Source organism: Prenolepis imparis, unplaced genomic scaffold (genome assembly GCF_030444845.1).
Source record: "Prenolepis imparis isolate NDT839.2.m4 unplaced genomic scaffold, iyPreImpa1.0 SCAF_6, whole genome shotgun sequence".
Classification (NCBI taxonomy): domain Eukaryota; kingdom Metazoa; phylum Arthropoda; class Insecta; order Hymenoptera; family Formicidae; genus Prenolepis; species Prenolepis imparis.
In genome coordinates, this window is record NW_028141164.1 from 12,536,051 (window position 1) to 12,556,739 (window position 20,689).

Below are 20,689 nucleotides of genomic sequence, written 5' to 3' on the forward strand. Positions count from 1 at the left end.
GATTTTTCTTCTTCTTACGTCTAGAGAGACTTCGCAGATTCTCCGTCATTTTTAGGATCTCGATTGAATTGAAAAGATTTTTTTTCGGATAGAGATAAAATGAGTGTTTTAAAATAGAGGGTGATATTTTTTTCTCAATATCACACATGCAGAAGGCGCGAACAGAAGAGAGAGTTTTATATACACATATGTATGAGTACTTTTTAAAAATTAAAAAGAAAAAAAATTCATGCGTATTCGACAGTCTGTGATCAACACAGATTGTTTGTACAAACTACAGTGCATAGATTTCAAAAAAGAAAATCGAGAATTTGATAGAATTTACAATAAGAGCGAATAAAACGTACTACGTTGCTAAAATTTGTAAACATACTGAAGAAGCGATATAGAATTTATGTTATACTTAAGAATCCCCAAAACAGTTAATATAAATAAATTCCGTCTCGTCGCATAATATTATAAGGAAAAATTATTATATAAATAACTAGTTAAACTTTATATATATATATATATATATATATATATATATATATATAACGCAAAAGGAACTGACTGTTATACGTATTTGGCTTGTCAGCGTCTGAAATAAATAATAATAATAATAAAAAGAGAATAAAGAATAAATTTTGATATAGAGAGATATAACATGCAAATCTACCAACAAAATTAAAATTTAAAAAGTTTATACATTTTTATACACAAGCTCGCGGTTCTCGCTTAACTAAGATAATATTAAGAAATTTTTTCTAATTTTTTCTAAGAAAATATACCAATCATATATTATTCTTAACTTAGAAAAAAGATAACGTTCTCGCAATTTACTTTCCTTCTGCTAAATTTCAGCGACAATTTTATCAGAAATAACATACATATATGAATAGATTTTGGGAACTCTCTCTCTCTTTTTTCTCTCTCTCTCTCTCTCTCTCTTTCTCTCTCTCTCTCTCTCTCTTCGGAATCAGCGACAAAGTATACATTTTCTCGCCTATATACTAAAAAAAATTTCACATTACTCCGATAAAATACGATATTAATGCAGTACAACCAGAACTATAGGTACCAACAATGCTTACGTTTTTTTTTTTTTTTTTTATTCAAACGATTTAAAATAGGCTGCCAATCTCCGTACGCTATAAAAAGACCGGCGAGCAGTGTGTAATGTCGCGATATTAGGCTCTGGAGAAAAAGAAATGAATTATATATGTATATACAGTTTCTATACGGCTCCCCGGCGACTTGTTCGTTAGACCAGCCGAGCTAATGTCAAGAATCAATCAATCTATTATACCCTGCCTACTCGTTGCTATCATCGTGGGGAACACAAGAGGCGTTCAGCCATCGAAAAGCCACCCCCGGTTTCGCTTTGTGCGAAAATACAGACTTGTGCAGATTATTAGACTCAAACATATTTTTATGTTGAAATTACTTTACGGTTATATGTTTTGCGTTTTTTAATAGACACATTTATTTAAGTTTTATTTATTTTTTTTTTTTTTTTATAAAAGATTGAAGATTTCTTTATAATTTTTACAGATTAATCAAAAACATTTTTTTTAGTGATAAAATCTGAATAATGTAAGCTATAAACAATAATTTATCTTTAATTTTAATTGAATTTTAATCTTCAATCTTTTATAAAAAAAAAAATAAAATAAAACTTAAATAAATGTCTATTAAAAAATGCAAAAAAATTATTATTACTGTAAAGTAATCTCAATATAAAAATATGTTTGAGTCTAATAATCTGCACACGAAAATATGATAAAAAGGGACAGAGCCGCATGCATATCTTAGCTCTGTCTCAATTTCGCGAAGTCGATCTCGGCGTAGGTGAAGTTCTCCTGGGTGGACGCCGGCGAGACGGGCGGCGGATTTCCAATCTCCGGTAGATCGAGACTAGCGTAGTGCAGGATCGTCGCGCCCGGCTGGAGCTTCTCGTAGCCCTCGCTGTCCAACGGACTCGGCGTAGGCGTCGGCGTAGACGTCGGCGTAGGCGTGGGAGTCTCGTCGATGAACTTGGGCGACGACGCGGGCTTCGGCTGCTGCACGGTCGACGGCTTGAAACCCGTCAGGGTGGGGCTGGTGTTAGGCGAGGCCGTGACGAGACGGGCCTTCGACACCGTCAGATCTGTGAGCTTCTTCGTGATCATGTTGCCGAGCGTACTGTATTCCGTGTTGTGCGACGTAGGAGGTTTCGACGGCTGCTCGTTATTCGTCTTCGACGTCTCCGTCGATGACGAAGCGGTGGAGCACGACGACACCGAAGAATTTATACTCGTCTTGCCGGGTTCCATCAACGCGTATTCGTCGTCGTTGCTCTTATTCGGTTTAGAACTGTCCGACGTGGAGAAGTCGTCGCTCTTCTTCGCCGTGAAGGGTTTCACGGGCGATTGCGGACTGTTCAGGGAGAATGGAAAGATCGTGGTCGACGAGCCCGTGGGTGTCGCACGAGGCGGCGAGGCCGGTGTGCTCGCCAGACTCTCGGACATCGGGCTCCCGTTCAAGGGTAAGAAGCTAGGGGTTTTCGATGGCTTGCTACCCGCCTGGATGGCGATCGGCTGCGAGCGCGATTTCTCCTTACGACTGCCCGTCCGCGTCTTCCGATTGTTCCGATTGTTCGCACCCATGCTCATGTTTATGTAGTCTTGCTCCAGAGTCGGACGCGCCTTGAAGGACATCTCGACGTAGCCCTCCGGAGGACGCCTCGGTTGTGGAAGATCTACCGGCGCCGTTCTCGTGCTACCTGAACATTCGTATAATTGCAATTTTTACAATTGTTATAAAGAAATCAATATATAATTATAAACAATTATTATAAAGAAATAAATAAACATGTATAAATAAACAATTATTTAAAAAAATTGTTTTAAAGAAATTAGCGAGAATTTAAAAGAGGCCCTTTATTAAAAGTTACTTATCTGTGTTGATACATAACAATTGTTGCGTTATTGTATTGAACATCAGCTTTGTTTTTTGTCTCATTTATGAGATAAAGATGTAAAAATGTGAAAATTTGTCTTCATTATCTTTATGTTTTTTTCTATTTTCTAATTAAGTTTATTAGATCTGTACATAAGTTCTCTTGGGATCAAATTTACTTTGCGCTGAAATCTAAATATATCATTTTTTAAACTAATTTTTTTTTTTAGTTAGTATTCTTGGTCAATGCATTCGATTTTGCATACAATTGTTGAGTAGATACATGTCTAATTTAATTGAAAATAAAAATCATGAAAGTGCATATCAGACATTGTACGCTGTATTATTTTTATCGCTGAAAAAGTATCGTTGAAACAACCAAAATTATTTGTGAGCTGTAATACTGTGTATCTAAAAACTTCCAATAATTCAAAATTAATGAATGAAAATTTCGACGTTAATAATAATCCGTCATTTGTTGCCTGAAAGATGATTTAAAGTTATAACAAGCGAAGGAAAATACTTTGATTAAAAATAGTAAGCAAAGGAAAATATTTAATTAAAAAAAGATTATATTGTTTCTTTAATGTACATAAATAAAATCGCCTAAAAAGATCCAGGAACTTATGCACAGATTTAATATATTACCTCTGCCTCTTATTAGTCCTTCCTATTTAAATTTTTATATTTTTTATATATATGATATTTTATATATATTATTTTCTATATTATTTTATATATATATATATATATATAAAATTTTATATTATTTTCTTTATTTTTATTCCAACGCATAATATTATTATAAATAATAATTCTCTCGTAATGGAGAAATCTAATTTAAAGCGCGAACTACCTGGTGGTCCATTCGTCTGATAGTTATCCTCTTGCATAGGTGATGACACTTGCTTCGGGCTCGCGTTCGAATGCGCCCAATCCTCCATCGTACCGTCCATTTTCATATAAGGTCCCTCCGCTTCTTCCACTGGCTTCAGAGTCGTAATTACAGGTTTATGGGCAAAAGCTAACGATGATATATGCATGTGGCTATGATTGTGGTTGGCAGTGATTGTATTATTATTGTTATTGCGATTGATCTGTAAGAGAAAGATATCTTCGTGTCACTTAACACGCCTGTGTACGATAATTTTCTAGGGTGTAATTCAAATTTTGTAAAAAATTTCCCTGAGAATTCCCTGATCTTCCAGATATTTTCGTTCAAAATTCCAAGTAAAATAAGAAAATTTGTAGGTGCAGCTTTTTAAAATAAGTTTCTTTGCTGCATGTGCTTTCTAATGTTTTCTATTCATATGATTCTAAAGTTATCAAGTGTGCAATTTTTTTTAGCATTTAATATTGATTTATTAATTGTAAAATTAATTTGGACAATAAGTGCGATATATCACTATATCTAAACATTAAAAATGTATGCAAAAATATAAGATAAATATGTAAAACAAAAAATAATTTAGTATAAATTTAAATAAATTATTTATCTCAAATTATTATTTATTTATTTATTAAATAAATAAGGAGTACTAATTTATTTAAATATTACCTATTAAAAAACATTGAACAATTTTCTATGAAACTTACATAAGATCTTGATATATTTTGAAAAATAGATCTTTAATTTTAAAAAAACTTAAATATTGCAAAGATATGTTAGGACATATGTTTCTTAAGTGCTATAAGAGTAAAATTATCAAAAGGGCAATTTTTTTAAAAAATTCCTTGACTCCCAATGAAATTCCATGAGAATTCTCTGATTTTTCAAGGTAAAACAAAATTCCCCTGAGAATACCAAGTTCTCAAGGTTTTTCCCGGGAGTATACATCCTGTTTTCAACAAATAATCTCAGGGAATACACTATTAATACCTTATTTATGCCACTCATATCGACGTATGGGGTAGTGGTCGATACGGGAGCTTGTCCGGGCGACATGTCGACGTAGGAACTAGTGTCGGTGGCAGTAGAGTACGATTGCGGCTGCGACTGAGGCTGAGGCTGAGAACAGGATGACGGCGGCGAGGAGAGAGCGGTTGGAATACTGGGTCTCGTAAAATCCAATTCCATGAGATCCTCCATTCGATCGGACGCTCCGGAGCAGCCTGAATTGTGTCCCCAGGAGCTCGATAACAACGGCGCGGAGCTCGATTTCGAGTTGGAGCTGTCCGAACCGGCTGGTAACGGCGCAGTGATTATATTCGCCAGCCTCCCGATCTCAGGCCTCTTGGAACGACTTCCCACAGAAAACGCTCGCACTCTATTGGCGTCTTGAGGAGTGATGTCCAATCTGTATATGAAGAATAGAGTTAGATTTCAGCTCGATATTTCTGATCGGTGGCAGATCTAGTCAATATTCGAAGACACACCTGTCAAACTTAAGTTTTTTTTTTAAACTTGAGTTTTACAGGTTTGTCTTTAATTAAACACTCAGAAATTACATATAAATTTTCCAAAACGTTCGATGTTTCGTCCACAGTGTATCAATAACATCTACTAATACACAGTGGAAATATTTTATGCCTGAGTATTTGATTATACAAAGTGTCCCATTCGAGGTCATCATTACTTTTTTAAACGGAACCGCTATAATTTTCTTACATAAATTGATTCTTCGTAATATTTGGCGTAAAAAATTGTTAGAGTTTAATAATCGAAAAATGAATGGTTTACGAGATATTTCATGCTTTATCCTGACACTTTTTTTTACAAAAAATATGAAATATCTCAAACTTATTTTTTAATAATCTTACCCTAATAATTTTTTGCGTAGAATAATGAAATAAATCAATTGGTGTAAGAAAAATATAGTCTTATGATTAAAAAAAAATTTGTAATTTGCAATTTGCAACTGCATATTTTTTTTAAAAATAACTATATGTTTTTCTTACACCAATTGACTTATCTCATTATTTTATGCAGAAAATTATTAAGGTAAGATTATCGAAAAATGAATACATTACGAGATATCTTATATTTTTTGTCAAAATGTGTCAGAATGAAGCATAAAATATCTCTTGAACCATTCATTTTTCGACTATTTAACTCTAACAATTTTTCACGCCAAAGTTAAAATGGGACACCCTGTATACGTATAAATCTGAAAAGAAAAGTCTCGTGCCTGTTTTTACGATGCCTGTTCGCTTGTTCCGGTCTGGACCCGACGGAATAAGCTCTGGTCGGTCTGGCGGCTTGCAGATCCTCCCCGGGTGTGAGGAAGCTAGTCACTTTGTCCAGATGATATTCGGAAAAGCGCAGATCAGTACTAGGCGTGCCGGACGTGACGGAACAGCTGCTGCCATCGTTTTGCGACATATCGTCCGGGAAGTGACCGTTGTGACTATTTACAGGATCCATGTCGACGTAACCGTCGTCGCCGACCGGCGCCATCGGCACGTAACCGTCCACGTTGCTCTCCTCCACGAGGGACGATCCGCGGGAATGCGAGTGGGCGGTCGTCGCTGGACTCATCGGCATGTAAGCACCACCGCGGCCGGGACTCGAGCCACAGGGACTGTACATTTCACTCTGGTAGGAACTCTGCGATCAAGATGACAACTAGGATTAACAAGGTATCTACTCAAATCTTGTAAAAAAAAAAAAAAAGTTTCCTGATCTTCCAGGTATTTTCGTTTAAAATTCCAGGTAAAACAAGAAAATTTGTAGATGCAACTTTTTAAAATAAATTTTTTTATTGTACTTTCTAATGTTTTCTATTCATATCGTAGATTGCAAAGTTATCAAGAGTGTAGCATTATTGATTTATTAATTGTAAAATTAATTTAGACAATAAAGTGTGATATATCACTATATCTATAAACGCTAAAAATATGCAAAAATATGAAATAAAAATATAAAACAAAAAATAATTTAGAATTTAGAAACGTCTTAAGGAATACTAATTTATTTAAATTAATTATTTATTAAGTTATTATTGATTTGTTTATTTAATTATTAAATTTATTAAATAAATTTATTAAATAAATAAGCAATACTAATTTATTTGAATATTATTAAAAGATTGAACAACAATTTTCTATGAAACTTACATAAAATTTTGATACTAAAACAAGAAATGTTACATATATGTTTCTTAAGTGCTAAATAAAAGTAAAATTATCAAAGAGGGTAACTTTAAAAAAAAAAAAATTTTTTTTTAAATCAAATTCTGTGACTGGGTGTCTATTCAAATCTTGTAAAAAAAATTCCCTGATCTTCCAGGTATTTTCGTTGAAAATTCCAGATAAAATTTTTTCCAGAGAGTAACTGCAGCTTTTTAAATAAATTTCTTAATTTTCTTTATGTTTTCTATTTATACAATTGCAAAAAAAGTTATCAAGAATGCAGTTTTTGTAGCATTTAATTTTGATTTATTAATCGCAAAATTTAATTTGGACAATATAAGAAAATATAACATATCAAATATATCTAAATGTTAAGATATATGCAAAAATAAAAAAATAAAATAAAACAAAATGTAAAATAAAAAATAATTTATTATAAATATAACTTAAGGAATACTAATTTATTTAAATATTATTTAAAAATTAAACAATTTTCTATGAAACTTACATAAGATCTTGATATTAAAAAGAGATATCAATATAAAATCACATGAAATTTTAATTAAAAACGTAAATATTGCAAAGCTATGTTAGACTTATATTTCTGAAGTACTAAACAAAAGTAAAATTATTATCAGAGACACAATTTTTCAAAAAAACTCCTCGAGTCTCAATAAAATTCCATGAGAATTCCTGGATTTCTCAAGGTAAAAAAAATCCCCTGACAATATCCAATTTTTCCAGGGAATAGATATCCTGGTTTCTGTCCGATTGCGAGACAAGCGAATGCACGCTCACCTGAGAGGGCGAATGGGATTTAAAGTTTGGCGAGTATTTCAAATGCGGATGCGAGGTCGACCAGAGGGCGTAATCGTCGCCCTTCTTCTCCAGGATCACGGGCTCGTCCGGAGTCAACGAGTGTCCGTATCGCGAGACCCCGGTGCTCTCCTCCATGATGCTCTCGCCGCAGTCGTCCATCGAGGGCGACGATCCTGCCGAGTCCGAGGAGCAGACGTCGGAAGCGGGACTGATGGGCATCGAGGCGACCGGCGGAGAGTACGAGAGATTCCGCCCGCACATGGAATGCGGTCGCGGCACGTGAGAAATGATATGAGTCCCGCCGCTCCTGGGATAGGGATTCACCACCGTAACCGTAGTAGTCGTAGGTTGTCCCTCGCTGATGGTGTGGGCCCTCGACGGCAAACTGTCGCATCGGTCTCGCACGGTGGCACCTGGAAATTTTACTCGTCAGTATCTCTCCAGTAGATGATTGACTGGTAGTAGAAAAAAAAAAATAAATAAATAAATAATGAAGCCAAATTCCATCGCCCCAGCATAGCGCAGCGGTGGTTAGTTTTTCATACGTTCGCATGTATATATTATTATTATTATTATTATCATTACATGACATGTGTATCGAAAGACTGTGTTTTGCTGTTAAGTATATAATATACAGGGTGTCTCAAAAGTCCTGCAACAGTCAAATATCTCGAAAACAAAGGCATTTTGAAGAAAATGTTTCAAATGAAAGTTCTAGAGCTTTAAGTGGCGCATTAAATAGTAATGTTAGTGTGTACTATAAATAGCATTGTTAAGGCCATGTAAAATTTACTTTGAAATTTTTTAATGGAAACCCCTATTTTTGATTACACATTCTTGTAGCTTATCTCGAGAGCTTTTCAAAACACTATAATAAAGTACTTTTTTATTCAGTGCTTTTCGAATTATAATGCTTGAAGTTTATAGTATTTTATGTCAAAATACTCTGTATCTTTCAAGCCTCACAACTCGAAAAATACTTAACGGAAAAAAACTTTATTATAGTGTTTTGACAAACTCTTAAGATAAGCTACATAAATATATAATAAAAAATAGAGGTTTTACTTAAAAATTTCAAAGTAAATTTTACGTGGCCTTTACAATACATAGTTACACTAATATTACTACTAAATGCGCCACTTAAAGTCCTACAACTTTTATTTGAAACACTTTTCTCAAAAAATCTTTGTTTTCGTGATATTTGACTGTTGCAAAACTTTTGGGACACCTTGTACAATATTCTCTAGGGAGAGAATCAAGAAATCGAGAGTGATCATCTCGTTAAATATCCCGTAACACTGTTATATATATGTAGAAAATAAATAGATGAAGAAGCAGACTAGAAAGAATTTTCTTTTTCAATAACCAGTTTTTCCATAGCGCAATCGTTACCCAAAGTATCAACAATGTGTTGCGCATCGAAACACAAAAAATGTATATATACTTAAATCCATTCTCCTCTCAAAATTCTGACAATGAATGAACAAACAAAGAAAATACAAACCAAAGCATCGTAAATATATATATATAAATATATTCATGCATTCAACATGCTTGCACAGCAAAAAAAACTGTCCAGTCTCGTAAATATTAACTCCGCGAGTTTTTTTTTTTTTTTTCAATTATTTATCAAACGAAACTCAACATCGATCTCGCTCGGGTTTCAATACACCTTGAAGAAAGTGCGAGGGGGGCGGGAGAAGAGAAACCAAAAGAGCGTAACAAGCAGTAAAATTACAGTAGTAGGAACATCGAGGAGGAGAGTTCATCATCAAAACAGACTCGGCTCGATTGTTATATATATAAAGAAATAATGAAACGGAACGAAATACATACACCGTAAAACGGATCTTTTAGACGGTTGTGTTTGACTGATAATAACGGCGGCTAGGGGCAGCGACAGGGTTCTCTGATGGGATATTGTCGCGGTCGTGGTGATCGTCGCGGTGTTGATGGTGGTGATGGTGGTGGTGGTGGTGGTGATGGTGGTGGTGGTGATAGTGGTGGTGGTTGCGGTGGTGATGGCGGTAGTGACAGTGGTGGCGTTTGTCGTAGTTGCTGCAGTTGTTGTGACATGAGCGGATTGGGAATTATTGACGGAATGAGGATGACTCGCTACCGAATGACGACGTCTAGCGGTACCACTGTTGGCATTAGTAGTCGTCGCGTTCCCAGTAGTCCAAGCCCCGGTTGCACCAGCAACGGCTGCAAACCATTCACACCTCTCACTATCGCACAGTTCTCTGTCTGTTTTATATATCTTGTTTAGTTTAGACAGATACGACACAGATATACATTAATAATCGTATCTGCTGTTATGAATTTTTATTTACGCGATGACACATTCTATTAAAAAAAAATATTCTTGTTCGTTCCCCTTAGACTCTTCTATCGATGAACGGGTACCTGGATACCCGGACATTGACAGAAGGATTGATTGCAATAAAACACGTGTCGATAATGTCAAAATGATAAAGCGCGTATTAATTGAGCTTCCCATCTTTCTTTCTCTTTCCGTCATTTTATATACAGGGTGTCCCAAAAAGTCCTGCAACAGTCAAATATCTAGAAAACAAAGGCTTTTTGAGAAAAATGTTTCAAATAAAAGTTATAGAGCTTTAAGTGGCGCATTAAATAGTAATATTAGTGTGACTGTAAATTGTTAAGACCACGTAAAATTCACTTTGAAAATTTTAAGTGGAAACCCCTATTTTTTTTATTACATATTCATGTAGCTTATCTTAAGAGCTTTTTAAAACGCTATAATAAAGTTTTTTTCCGTCAAGTATTTTTCGAGTTATGAGGTTTAAAAGATACAATATTTTTTGACATAAAATACAAAATATCTTGTAAAACATTCAGTTTTCGATAATCTCATCTTGATACTTTTATGCACAGAATAATGATATCGAAAATTAAATAGTTTACAAGATATTTTGTATTTCATGCCAATACTGTAAACTTCAAGCATTATAATTCGAAAAGCACTGAATGAAAAAATACTTTATAGTGTTTTGAAAAGCTCTCGAGATAAGCTACAAGAATGTGCAATCAAAAATAGGGGTTTCCATTAAAAAATTTCAAAGTAAATTTTACATGGCCTTAACAATGCTATTTATAGTCACACCAATATTACTATTTAATGCGCCACTTAAAGTTCTAGAACTTTTATTTGAAACATTGTCTTCAAAATACCTTTGTTTTCGAGATATTTGACTGTTGCAGGACTTTTGGGACACCCTATATATTATTTATATGATATAATATCCCTGACACATCAGATAATTTACAAATTCTAGATAACTCACTGACTGTATTAGTCATGCTATTTACATCATGAAGCTAACACTCATGAAACGATGCATTAATTATCGACCCAGATTTTCCCTTTTAACGTGATTCATCATTGCATTCGTGTCAAAATTTATATACATTTAATTATAATTTAATACAAAAGTTCTATCTACAATTTTTCATTATCATAAAAATTTTCTCTCTTCAGATATATTTAATATGGATATTAATTGTAGAAATTCTGACGTTACTAATTTTTTTAACAAAATACAAAATAAAATAAAATAGAAATATATAATATATATGCAATCCTGTTCACTCTTTTATCACGTAACAATTGTAATCTCACAACAATTTCAATCAATTTTATGTATATATAATTGTATACACATGCAACTGTATTTACAATATAGATGCAAACTCTAGTGGTCTCAAAACTATATGAAGTGAGAAATGCAATGACCTGATACTCCAATAAAATGGAATAAAAAGAATCTGAAGAAAAATATAAACGACACGTTCACACACTGCTCTGATGTATCCTTTTTTTTTTTGTTTTTGTCATTCAAAAATCCATAGAACGCGAAAGGAGGAAAGCAGATAGCTAACTATGACAGAGAACAGACCCATCACTGTATTGGTGGAGGAGGTATTCCGAGATTGACTACACTGTGTGGGAGCATAGGAAGTAGCGGTCTGCTCTTGCAACGGTTCCACTTGCTCCTTGTGTGTCTTCTGTTCCTCTGTAAACCCCGTAAACCCACTTGTGTTACTCTAAAGCCGAGCTCCTTGTATACACAACGATGAGATTCACCTGATATTCTTTATACAATTTAACATGTGCATGTACATTTATGCAGGGTGTCTACTCAAATCTTGTAAAAAAAGTTCCCTGATTTTCCAGGTATTTTCGTTCAAAATTCCAGGTAAAATAAGAAAATTTGTATATAGATGCAGCTTTTAAAAATAAGTTTCTTTATGCGCTTTCTAATGCGTTTCTTTTTCATACAATTGCAAAGTTATCAAGAGTACAGTTTTTCTAGCATTTAATATTGATTCATTAATTGTAAAATTAATTTGGACAATAACAAAGTTTGATATATCACTATATCTAAATGTTAAAAATATATGCAAAAATATAAGACAGAGATATAAAACAAATAATTTATTATAAACATCTTAAGGAATACTAATTTATTTAAATATATTACCTATTAAAAAATTGAACAATTTTCTATGAAACTTACATAAGATCTTGAAAAAGATCGTCAAATAAAAAAATCACATGAAATTTTAATAAAAATTTAACTATTGCAGAGATATGTCAGACATATGTTTTTAAGTGCTAAATAAGAATAAAATTATCAAAGGACACACAATTTTTCAGAAACAATTCCCTGAATCCTAATCAAATTTCATGAGAATTCCCTGATTTTTCAAGATTGAACGAAATTCCTTGAGAATATCAGGTTTTCAAGGTTTTTCCTGAGAGTATACACCCTGTTTATAGCATACTAACTATGCGTATCACACAAATTTCCAAGTTTGGATCTCTTTAAAAAATGGATTTTTAGAGATACGCAAATAACTTGTCCATCGAAACAAACTAAAAGGCAGTATTTCTTCGATGAAGAGATCTTTACTTTTAGAGAAATATCTCTTCTAACTTATAGATGGACATATATAACTGACTGGTGCGTTAAAAGTCACATTACAACATAGATATACAAAAGTAAGTAGTACGAAACATTTTGTAATGACCGATAACCCACATCCTGGTGTAAATCACAATCGGATAAACGTACAAGGTATGTATGTACAAGAAAAAAAATGGATTCGTGGACGAAAATCACAGCTTACCCAGAGGCGAAAAGCTATGAACGATTTTCTGACCCGTATGCCGTCGTTGGAGAACGGATATGGGTTTGCTAGCCTCATTGGCGGAGGAACTGCGCCTTCTCTGAGATCCCTCGTCCTTGTTACTTTTGGAATTCTTCATCGCGCTCGTTATTACGTCGTACATGTTCAACGCTATATTGTTATCCTCGACTGCCATCCAGAATTCACCGTCCCCGGTTACGGCGAATCGGCCGACCTCTATGTAGAATATATCATCCGCGAATCCACATCGTCTTATGTAATTTAGCTGTAAGAGTGAAAGAAAACATTAGTTTGCAATTCAGCAGTTAGTTCCAAGACATCAAGTTTTACATCACCATTCAACTTGCAAAGAGCAAAAGTATTAAGAGATGCTGCTTTTGATGACGATGCAGCTTTTTACAATTGAATTTGACTTTTCTGCGATGCTTATTGTTACGATGTAAAAATAACCAAATTTGTATAAAAAGAAAAAATATGGGACTATGATAGTCGTATATACAAGCAGTAGTTTATAATAACTGTAATATACTCCTCCGTAACTATTGAATGTTATACAACTTACAGAAATCTCGATAGAGTCGGAGTTATCCTGTGCCCCAATCTTCACTAAACTTAAAGTTTGATCGGTGAGGCATAATCTGTAGGGTCCGTGAATGTTCTTCCTTGCCCCTAGACCTTTCCTCTGCATCGTAACTTGCCATACGTGTTCTGCGACAAACAATAAAGAAATGCAATCAATCCTGTTTTAATCTTACGTTATAAAAATAACATGTAAATTTGACATTCATCGACTACTTTATTTTAACAAATAAATATGTATGTAATATGTATATAAAATTTACAATTCAAACTATATAAAACTTCAATTTTACTTATTACAAGTTATCATCATGTGACTTTAGGCTAACCGAGTCCAACTTAGAGAAATAAATTACTAATATTTGTAACGAAAGAGAAGTTATTTTTATTTCAGTATTACAATTCGCAATCAAGACTCTTCTTTGATTATTATTGTCGATTGTAGATTCTTTATATGTATAATTATATAATCTAATTTTTTATATAATCTTAATATTTTAATTGTAATAAGTATCTATTTATGCAATATGAATATATTTTCAATAAAATGTTACACATATAATATGTATATTTAAATGTTGTAGTAAATAATATTTTAAAAAATGTATAAAATAATTCAAATTTAATTTACATTTATATGACAAGGAAACTATAATAAATATTTTACGCTAAAATCACACAAAGTTCCATAGTAGTAATATTGTGCAACATAAAACAAATCTTGTATTGAATCGATATTGTCCCTTCTCCTTTGTTCTTTAAGCTAAGAACACAAACAATTGCATTATTTTTGTTCCAAGGTTGTATTATATTGAAAATGTGAAAGTCACAAAGTCACAGAGAAAGCAATGAAGCATTTCTTTATTCGATCTACTCCTTGGTGCGCCTTTATCTTTCTCTCTGTTTTCATATTAATTTAGATTTCTCACGAAAGCTTACACAACATTGTCTACATCAGCATCAACACAATGTTATACGTAAACAAAATGTGTAGATTCTCCCCTCTAGGGACGCTAATTGAAAGAGAAACTCGCATTTTTTGAGCATGACGAGTCAGAAAAATGAAACGAGATAAAGAGATAAAATTCAAGAAAAGAGAAAAGTGAATTCCAGAGTTGTCGATTTATTCTTTACGTCGGATGTAAACAAACGCGCACGTGCGATTCTGTTGTCCGCTATTAGGTCCCTGCACCGGTCGATATAAGTGCGCAATAATCTCTCTCGTCACGGTTAAAAATTGATTGTCATTTGCGGAAAGCGCAAGAAAATGGGATTCGTATTTTTCCCAGACATTCATATGTGAACGCATTCATAAAAATCTGTATTATTATGTAGAGTAAATAATATTCCAAAAAAATTATCTGTAAAATAATATAAAATTAATCGATTTTAATTTACGACAAGAAAATTGTAACAATAATAATCAAAATAATTTATGCATTATTATGAAAATAGATTCGTATTTTTCTCATATATATATAATGCATTTACATGTAAAAATCTGTATTATTGTGTAGAGTATACAAATTTCCATAAAATGATATAAAATAAATTAAGTTTAATTTATATTTGTACAAGAAAACTATAATAATAATAATAATAATAATAATCAAAATAATTCGTGTATTATTATGAACGAGATTCTTGCATTCGTACTTTTTTCAGCATTGTATAACGTATTTATATGTAAAAAAAATTGTTTTATTACAGTAAATAATATTTCCAAAATATCTATAAAACAATATAAAATAAATAAATCTTAATTTACACTTGTAGGATAAGAAATTATAATAATAATAATCAAAGTAATATATTATTGTACTATTACATATTATTGTGTATAGTAACATTCTACACATTTATGCTGTTTATCTAAAAATCGACGATATAAATATTCGCGAATAAATATTTTCTACAGGTAGAATTCCCCAAAAAATTCTCTAACTGAAAACGCGTCTATCTATAATAATAATTTACCGTAAGACACAATTTATTTAAAAAAAAAGCCTTTTCAATTTCTTATTACAATTAAAATCATTTATGTATTATTATGTATTATATTATATATAATAAATAATATTTCCCCCCAAAATTTCTATAAAACAATTCAAGTTTAATTTACATTTGTACGATAAGAAAACTATAATAATAATAATAATAAACAAAATAATTCATTTATTATTATGAAAATGGATTCGTATTTTTCCCAGACATATATATGTCAAAATCTATATTATTATATAGTAAATAAAATATTCCCCCCAAAAATACATATAAAATGATTCGAATTTAATTTACAATCACACGACAAAAAAAACTATAATAATAATAATAATCAAAATAATTCATTCATTTATAATGAAAATAAATTCGTATGTTTCTCAGACATGTATGTATAACGCAAAAAAAATTCCCTCCAATAAATATCTATAAAATAATTCGAGTTTAATTTACATTCATATTTCAAGAAAACTATAATAATAATTAAATAATATAAATATAACATAATATATAATATAATAATATAATATTATATATAATAAATAATATATAATATATAATATAATAATATATAATATAATAATATATTATATATAATATATAATAAATAATATTAGAAAAATAATAATTAAATAATTAAATAATAATTAAATAATTGAATCTGAACGCGAGGAAAAAAAGACCTTACCGAATGTAGGCCGCGGCTGTTCGCCATCAGGAACGTCCCCGCTCTGCAGCCTGAGCATCGCCTTGAGCCACTCGTCCAGCTCCTTCTCGTTGTCGAGGATCAGGCAGAAGCACTCGTCCTTGGTGTACAGGGCGATCACGTGCTTGTGCTTGGTGTCGCCGCGCTTGTTGATGTTGAAGCAGCTGTGCAGCAATATACTGCGTTTCGGCGGCTGCCTATTGTCAAACTTCTTCTTGCTATCGTAGTACTCGAGGCAGGCGAGGGATCCGGGGGCCTCGCCCCTCAGCACGAAGTACTTCTTCTTCATCGTCTTCAGCTTCTTCAGGTGGCCGCAGCGGATGACGGGGCCCCCGCCCCCCGGGGGCGACGCCGGGCCCCCCCTGGCCGATGACATGGTCGACGACGGCACGTCGACGACGTCGGTTACGAGAGGATCTCTCTCGAGTACGAAGCGGGCCCTTCGTATCCGTATCATTCACACGGCATCCTTCCCCCCTCGCGGCCCCCCTCTCTCCCCCTCGTGCATGCGATCGAATAATCGCCTTCTCGAGAACTCCTCTCTTCCTTTTAACCTTCTAGAGTCCAGGCGAGCCTCGAGAAAGAGAGAGGGAGAGAAGAAAAAACACGTGGCGCGAGATGTCAGAGGTAGAACCCCCGGAAATTCATTCTTGGGGGGCAGGAAATTCGCGCCAAAAGTTCACCGTCCGTCTCTTTAGCCTTGGATTGATGATACGTCACCGTTGATGACACTTTCCGCGACGACAACAACAACGACGACCTGTCAGCGAGCCGTTTCTGGTTCGATGTGTCAAACACCAAAATGGGGGTGGGGGGGCGTTTCTTCTTTTTCTCCAAGATAGACGCTCTTCCTCTTCCTCTTATCGCATCAGGAGATGAGAACGAAGGCGGTCGAGGCGGGAGCACGTTTCGGGGACGTAAATAAGGTAAACGGCGTCGCGCACAATCAACTGCACCACCGCCGGTGCATGTGCACTTTTGCGCACTCCTCGCCGAGGGCGTGCTTCGTTTCGTCTCCTCTCTCTCTCTCTCTCTCTCTCTCTCTCTCTCTCTCTGTCCTCTTCTTCTTCCTTTTCCTCTCTTGCCTTCGGCGGCGGACGTCTACCTCCTCGCCGTTTTCTGCGGAGAGTACTAGGTTAGGAGTGAACGATAACAATAACAAGGGGGGACGAGCGAGCACGCGAGGGAGCAACGTCGTCGACAGGAACAACACAATAACACACACGCTCGATCCTTGCCGCGAAGCTTCTCTTCCTCTTCTTCTTCCTTTCTTGCTTGCTTGCTCGCTTCCTTCCTTCCTTCCTTCGGTAAGAGACGTTGTTGGAGAAACCAAGTAGGGGAGATCCCGCGATCAGCGCCGAACGCGCCCGATGACTCCGAGATGTCGCGACTCTCTCTCTATCTCTCTCTCTTTCTCTTTCTCCCTCCTTCAGTCTGTGTCACTCTCTTTTTCTAATGTCCACGGCACGCCTCGAATCCACCTGTCACGCGCGGTTTCGTCTAATTTCGCCCGCCGACGAGAGAGCTCTGCCCCCCGGCACCTTAAAAAACATTGCAAACATTGCAGAGGAAGAAGAGAATGATAAATAAATTAAATAAATAATAAAGAAAAATAAATACAATTTCCACGCGGCTTCTCGCGGTCTAAACCCGGGCGGGGGGCAGGGGGGGCCGGACAATATTACAATAATGAAGAAGGATAACCGACTTGTGATCAGTCGCAAACACACCACGAGAGAGTATAAACCGGGAGATTATCCCCTCCCCCCTAGTCTCTCTCCCCCCTCCCGCACCTGTTTATCTCTCCGAATAACCGCGAGATTTACTGCGTGGTCCACGGACGGTGACGTGTATACACAAGAGTGCGCGCGCGCACAGATAGAGACAGAAGACGATGGATGGATGGATGGATGACCAGCGAGCCAGACAGACAGACAGACAGACAGACAGACAGACAGAAAGAAAGAGAGAGAGAGAGAGAGAGAGAGAGAGAAAGAGACGAAGAAGAGCGCAATACGCGGGCTAGACAGAGAGGGGCGAGGCGTGTTCTCTCCCTGGACGTTTCGAGGAAAACGTGTTGTGTTACACGACGCGAGGAGGAAGAAAATCCGCGAGACAGATAGACGATGGTTGAGAAAAAAAAAATTCGCCCCCTAATCAGGCTTGCGTGCCCCCCTCTCGGTAAATAGGCTACTGCCAAGGGCAACCAACGGCGGCTTTTTCTTTTCTCTCTCTCTCTCTCTTTCTTTTTTTTACGCGCAATAACAAGAGCGGAGCTGGCCTCCCGACGTCAAAACAACCGCGACGGCGGCATTCCAGGTCGATGCGGGGAAACGCGGCGGCCCCCCCCCTCTTCGCCCCCTCCCTCTCCTTCTACGCTCTATGTCGTCGTCGCTGTGACTGGCTCTTCCCGCAGCTGCTGCTGCTTCCGCTTTTCTTCTCGCTCGGGGAAGAGGAAAACACGCACAAAAACACACTCGGGGGGTTATTAACGCGCGATTAACGACGCACTGCTCTCCCCCCCCCCCTCGCTCTCCCTATCACATCCGTTTTCACTCGATAAGTAAAAAAAAAAACGACGTCAAACGTCAAAAAACTTGACGCACTTTCCTTCCACGCGAGCGATGATAATTCCTCTGATTTTTTTTACTTACCAGGTATATATATGTATGTGTATGTACTAGATGCACTACGTTTTTCCTTCCGGAGCGACGAGCGAACGCGTTGTCGCCGTCGACGTCGTCGACATTGTCGTCGTCAACATCGTCATCGTCGTCGTCGTCGTTTCTCTCGCGACGCAACGTAACGCAATATTCGACTCGCGTGAATTTCGCGTCCACGCGAAACCACGAAGAACGTGGCGGAGTCCCAAAAGTATATAGTGTATTCCAGCGGAGAAAAAAAAAAAAGAGCGACGTCTCTCGCCACCACGATAATATACACACAGCACGCTATGTCGGGCGACACTTTTCTCACTATCTCTCTCTTTCTCTATCTTTCACTTCTCCGCTTTTGCTAACCGCACGCGAGTTCACGCCTAGCCAGCCGAACAGACAGACGAGACGATCGTGTCTATCTTGTAAAGGTCATGTGTACGGCGAGCTCCGCAGTTGTAAACAAGATGTGCGCATGCGCGGAGGGCGCGCGCTACCGCGCATGCGCCAGCGGCGGCTCCAATTGTAAATATGAGCGGGCGGCGCGCGCATGCGCGTACAGCGCACACACACATATATACTCGCGCCAAGGAGCGCGGCGCTTATTTGCAATAGCCAGTGCTTAGATGATTTTAAAATTAGCTAGATAAAGATGAGATAAAAATATGTAAATTCATCTTAGGATAAGATGAAGATGATTTGTTTTAAATATATTTAGATAAAAGATAAAATTATATGGCGATTCATCTAGATATAACTTCCAGATAATATTTTTAAAACCGCTTATGTAAACAGTTAAAAAATGTAATGTAAAATAACAAAATGTAAATTATAAGAGATATAAAAATATATTAATACTTTTATTTATAAATTTTTATCGTTTACTGCTCAAGTTCTACTACTTAAATATTTTCATGTGCTATGAAACTCTAAACCAAATTATCTGAATATTATTCTTAGATAATTTAATAAAGATAACACTTTTTTTCATCTAAGATGCACAGATATAGATAATATAGATATTTTTATTATCTATATAAAAATAAGATGACGCCAAAATTTCATCTAGATAAACACTGGCCAATGGCGTAATGCATTTCGTGTCAACGGACGCCGCAATGCGGAAGGATCTACGGGATACGTAAACCTTTCCCCCCCCCCCCCCCTCGACACGCTATTCGGTGTTTATTATCGTCTTTACGTAATTCGCGCGGAGAGGAGATTATGACATATGTCTCGTTCGCGCGCGTTTCTCAGATAAGGTCGTCGGCAGAGAAAGAGAGAGACGAAAAATCTGAATAATGTTCCACGTGACGTTTCTTTCTTTCCATTTGTCTGTCTGTCGACGATACCCTATACAGGTCGCAATCGTACCGAAATAAGGCGTCTCCGAGTTCCGAGAGCGCGGAATGTTTACTCAAGACGCGGGCAAAGTACACGCGAGATGCTAATAACGAAGCGTAATCCGATTTCCGTGTATAGGATTTTACTTACAGGGTTCTACTTGCTCATGAAAAGATCGAATGATTCAATTGTATAGGTCGATTATGGGATTTTTACAAGGAGAATATTTTCATCTTATTATTTATAAAATGTTTTTCTTAAAAAAAATATGTATATATATATATATATATATATATATATATAATTTTTTTAATGCTTATTGATGTATGAAAATTCCATAAAAATTTTACTTATAAATTAATTAAATAACTATAATAAACTAATCTAAAAAAGACACTGTTAAATATTAAAGTTTGGCGAG

At 35.6% G+C, this 20,689-nt stretch overlaps 1 protein-coding gene across 7 annotated transcripts; it reads right to left on the reverse strand.

Annotated features, from left to right (window-relative positions):
* Positions 1 to 1,749: 1,749 nt before the first annotated feature.
* Positions 1,750 to 19,370, reverse strand: Chico (insulin receptor substrate 1 chico). Of its 7 annotated transcripts, XM_083039582.1 has the most exons (12): positions 18,925 to 19,370; positions 17,496 to 17,811; positions 16,253 to 17,389; positions 13,547 to 13,692; positions 12,964 to 13,249; positions 11,730 to 11,846; positions 9,646 to 10,014; positions 7,789 to 8,222; positions 6,048 to 6,466; positions 4,799 to 5,216; positions 3,776 to 4,016; positions 1,750 to 2,743 (listed from the first exon to the last, which is right to left on the reverse strand). In XM_083039582.1, exons 3-12 carry the CDS (start codon positions 16,725 to 16,727, stop codon positions 1,791 to 1,793), a joined length of 3,858 nt encoding a protein of 1,285 aa, XP_082895708.1. In that variant the 5' UTR covers positions 16,728 to 17,389; positions 17,496 to 17,811; positions 18,925 to 19,370; the 3' UTR covers positions 1,750 to 1,790. The 7 variants fall into 7 exon arrangements, with proteins under 7 accessions (XP_082895708.1, XP_082895709.1, XP_082895706.1 ...); XM_083039583.1 differs by lacking the exon at positions 17,496 to 17,811; XM_083039580.1 differs by having other exon boundaries at positions 16,253 to 17,811.
* Between the last annotated feature and the right edge of the window lie 1,319 nt (positions 19,371 to 20,689).

Coding starts and splice junctions, on each gene's coding strand:
- Chico (XM_083039583.1), bottom strand. CDS start 16,727: ATGATACGGATACGAAGGGCCCGCTTCGTACTCGAGAGAGATCCTCTC. Junction 10,015..11,729: donor CTCCACCAATACAGTGATGG/GTCTGTTCTCTG, acceptor AATGGTTTGCAG/CCGTTGCTGGTGCAACCGGG. Junction 2,744..3,775: donor TCAGACGAATGGACCACCAG/GTAGTTCGCGCT, acceptor ACGAATGTTCAG/GTAGCACGAGAACGGCGCCG.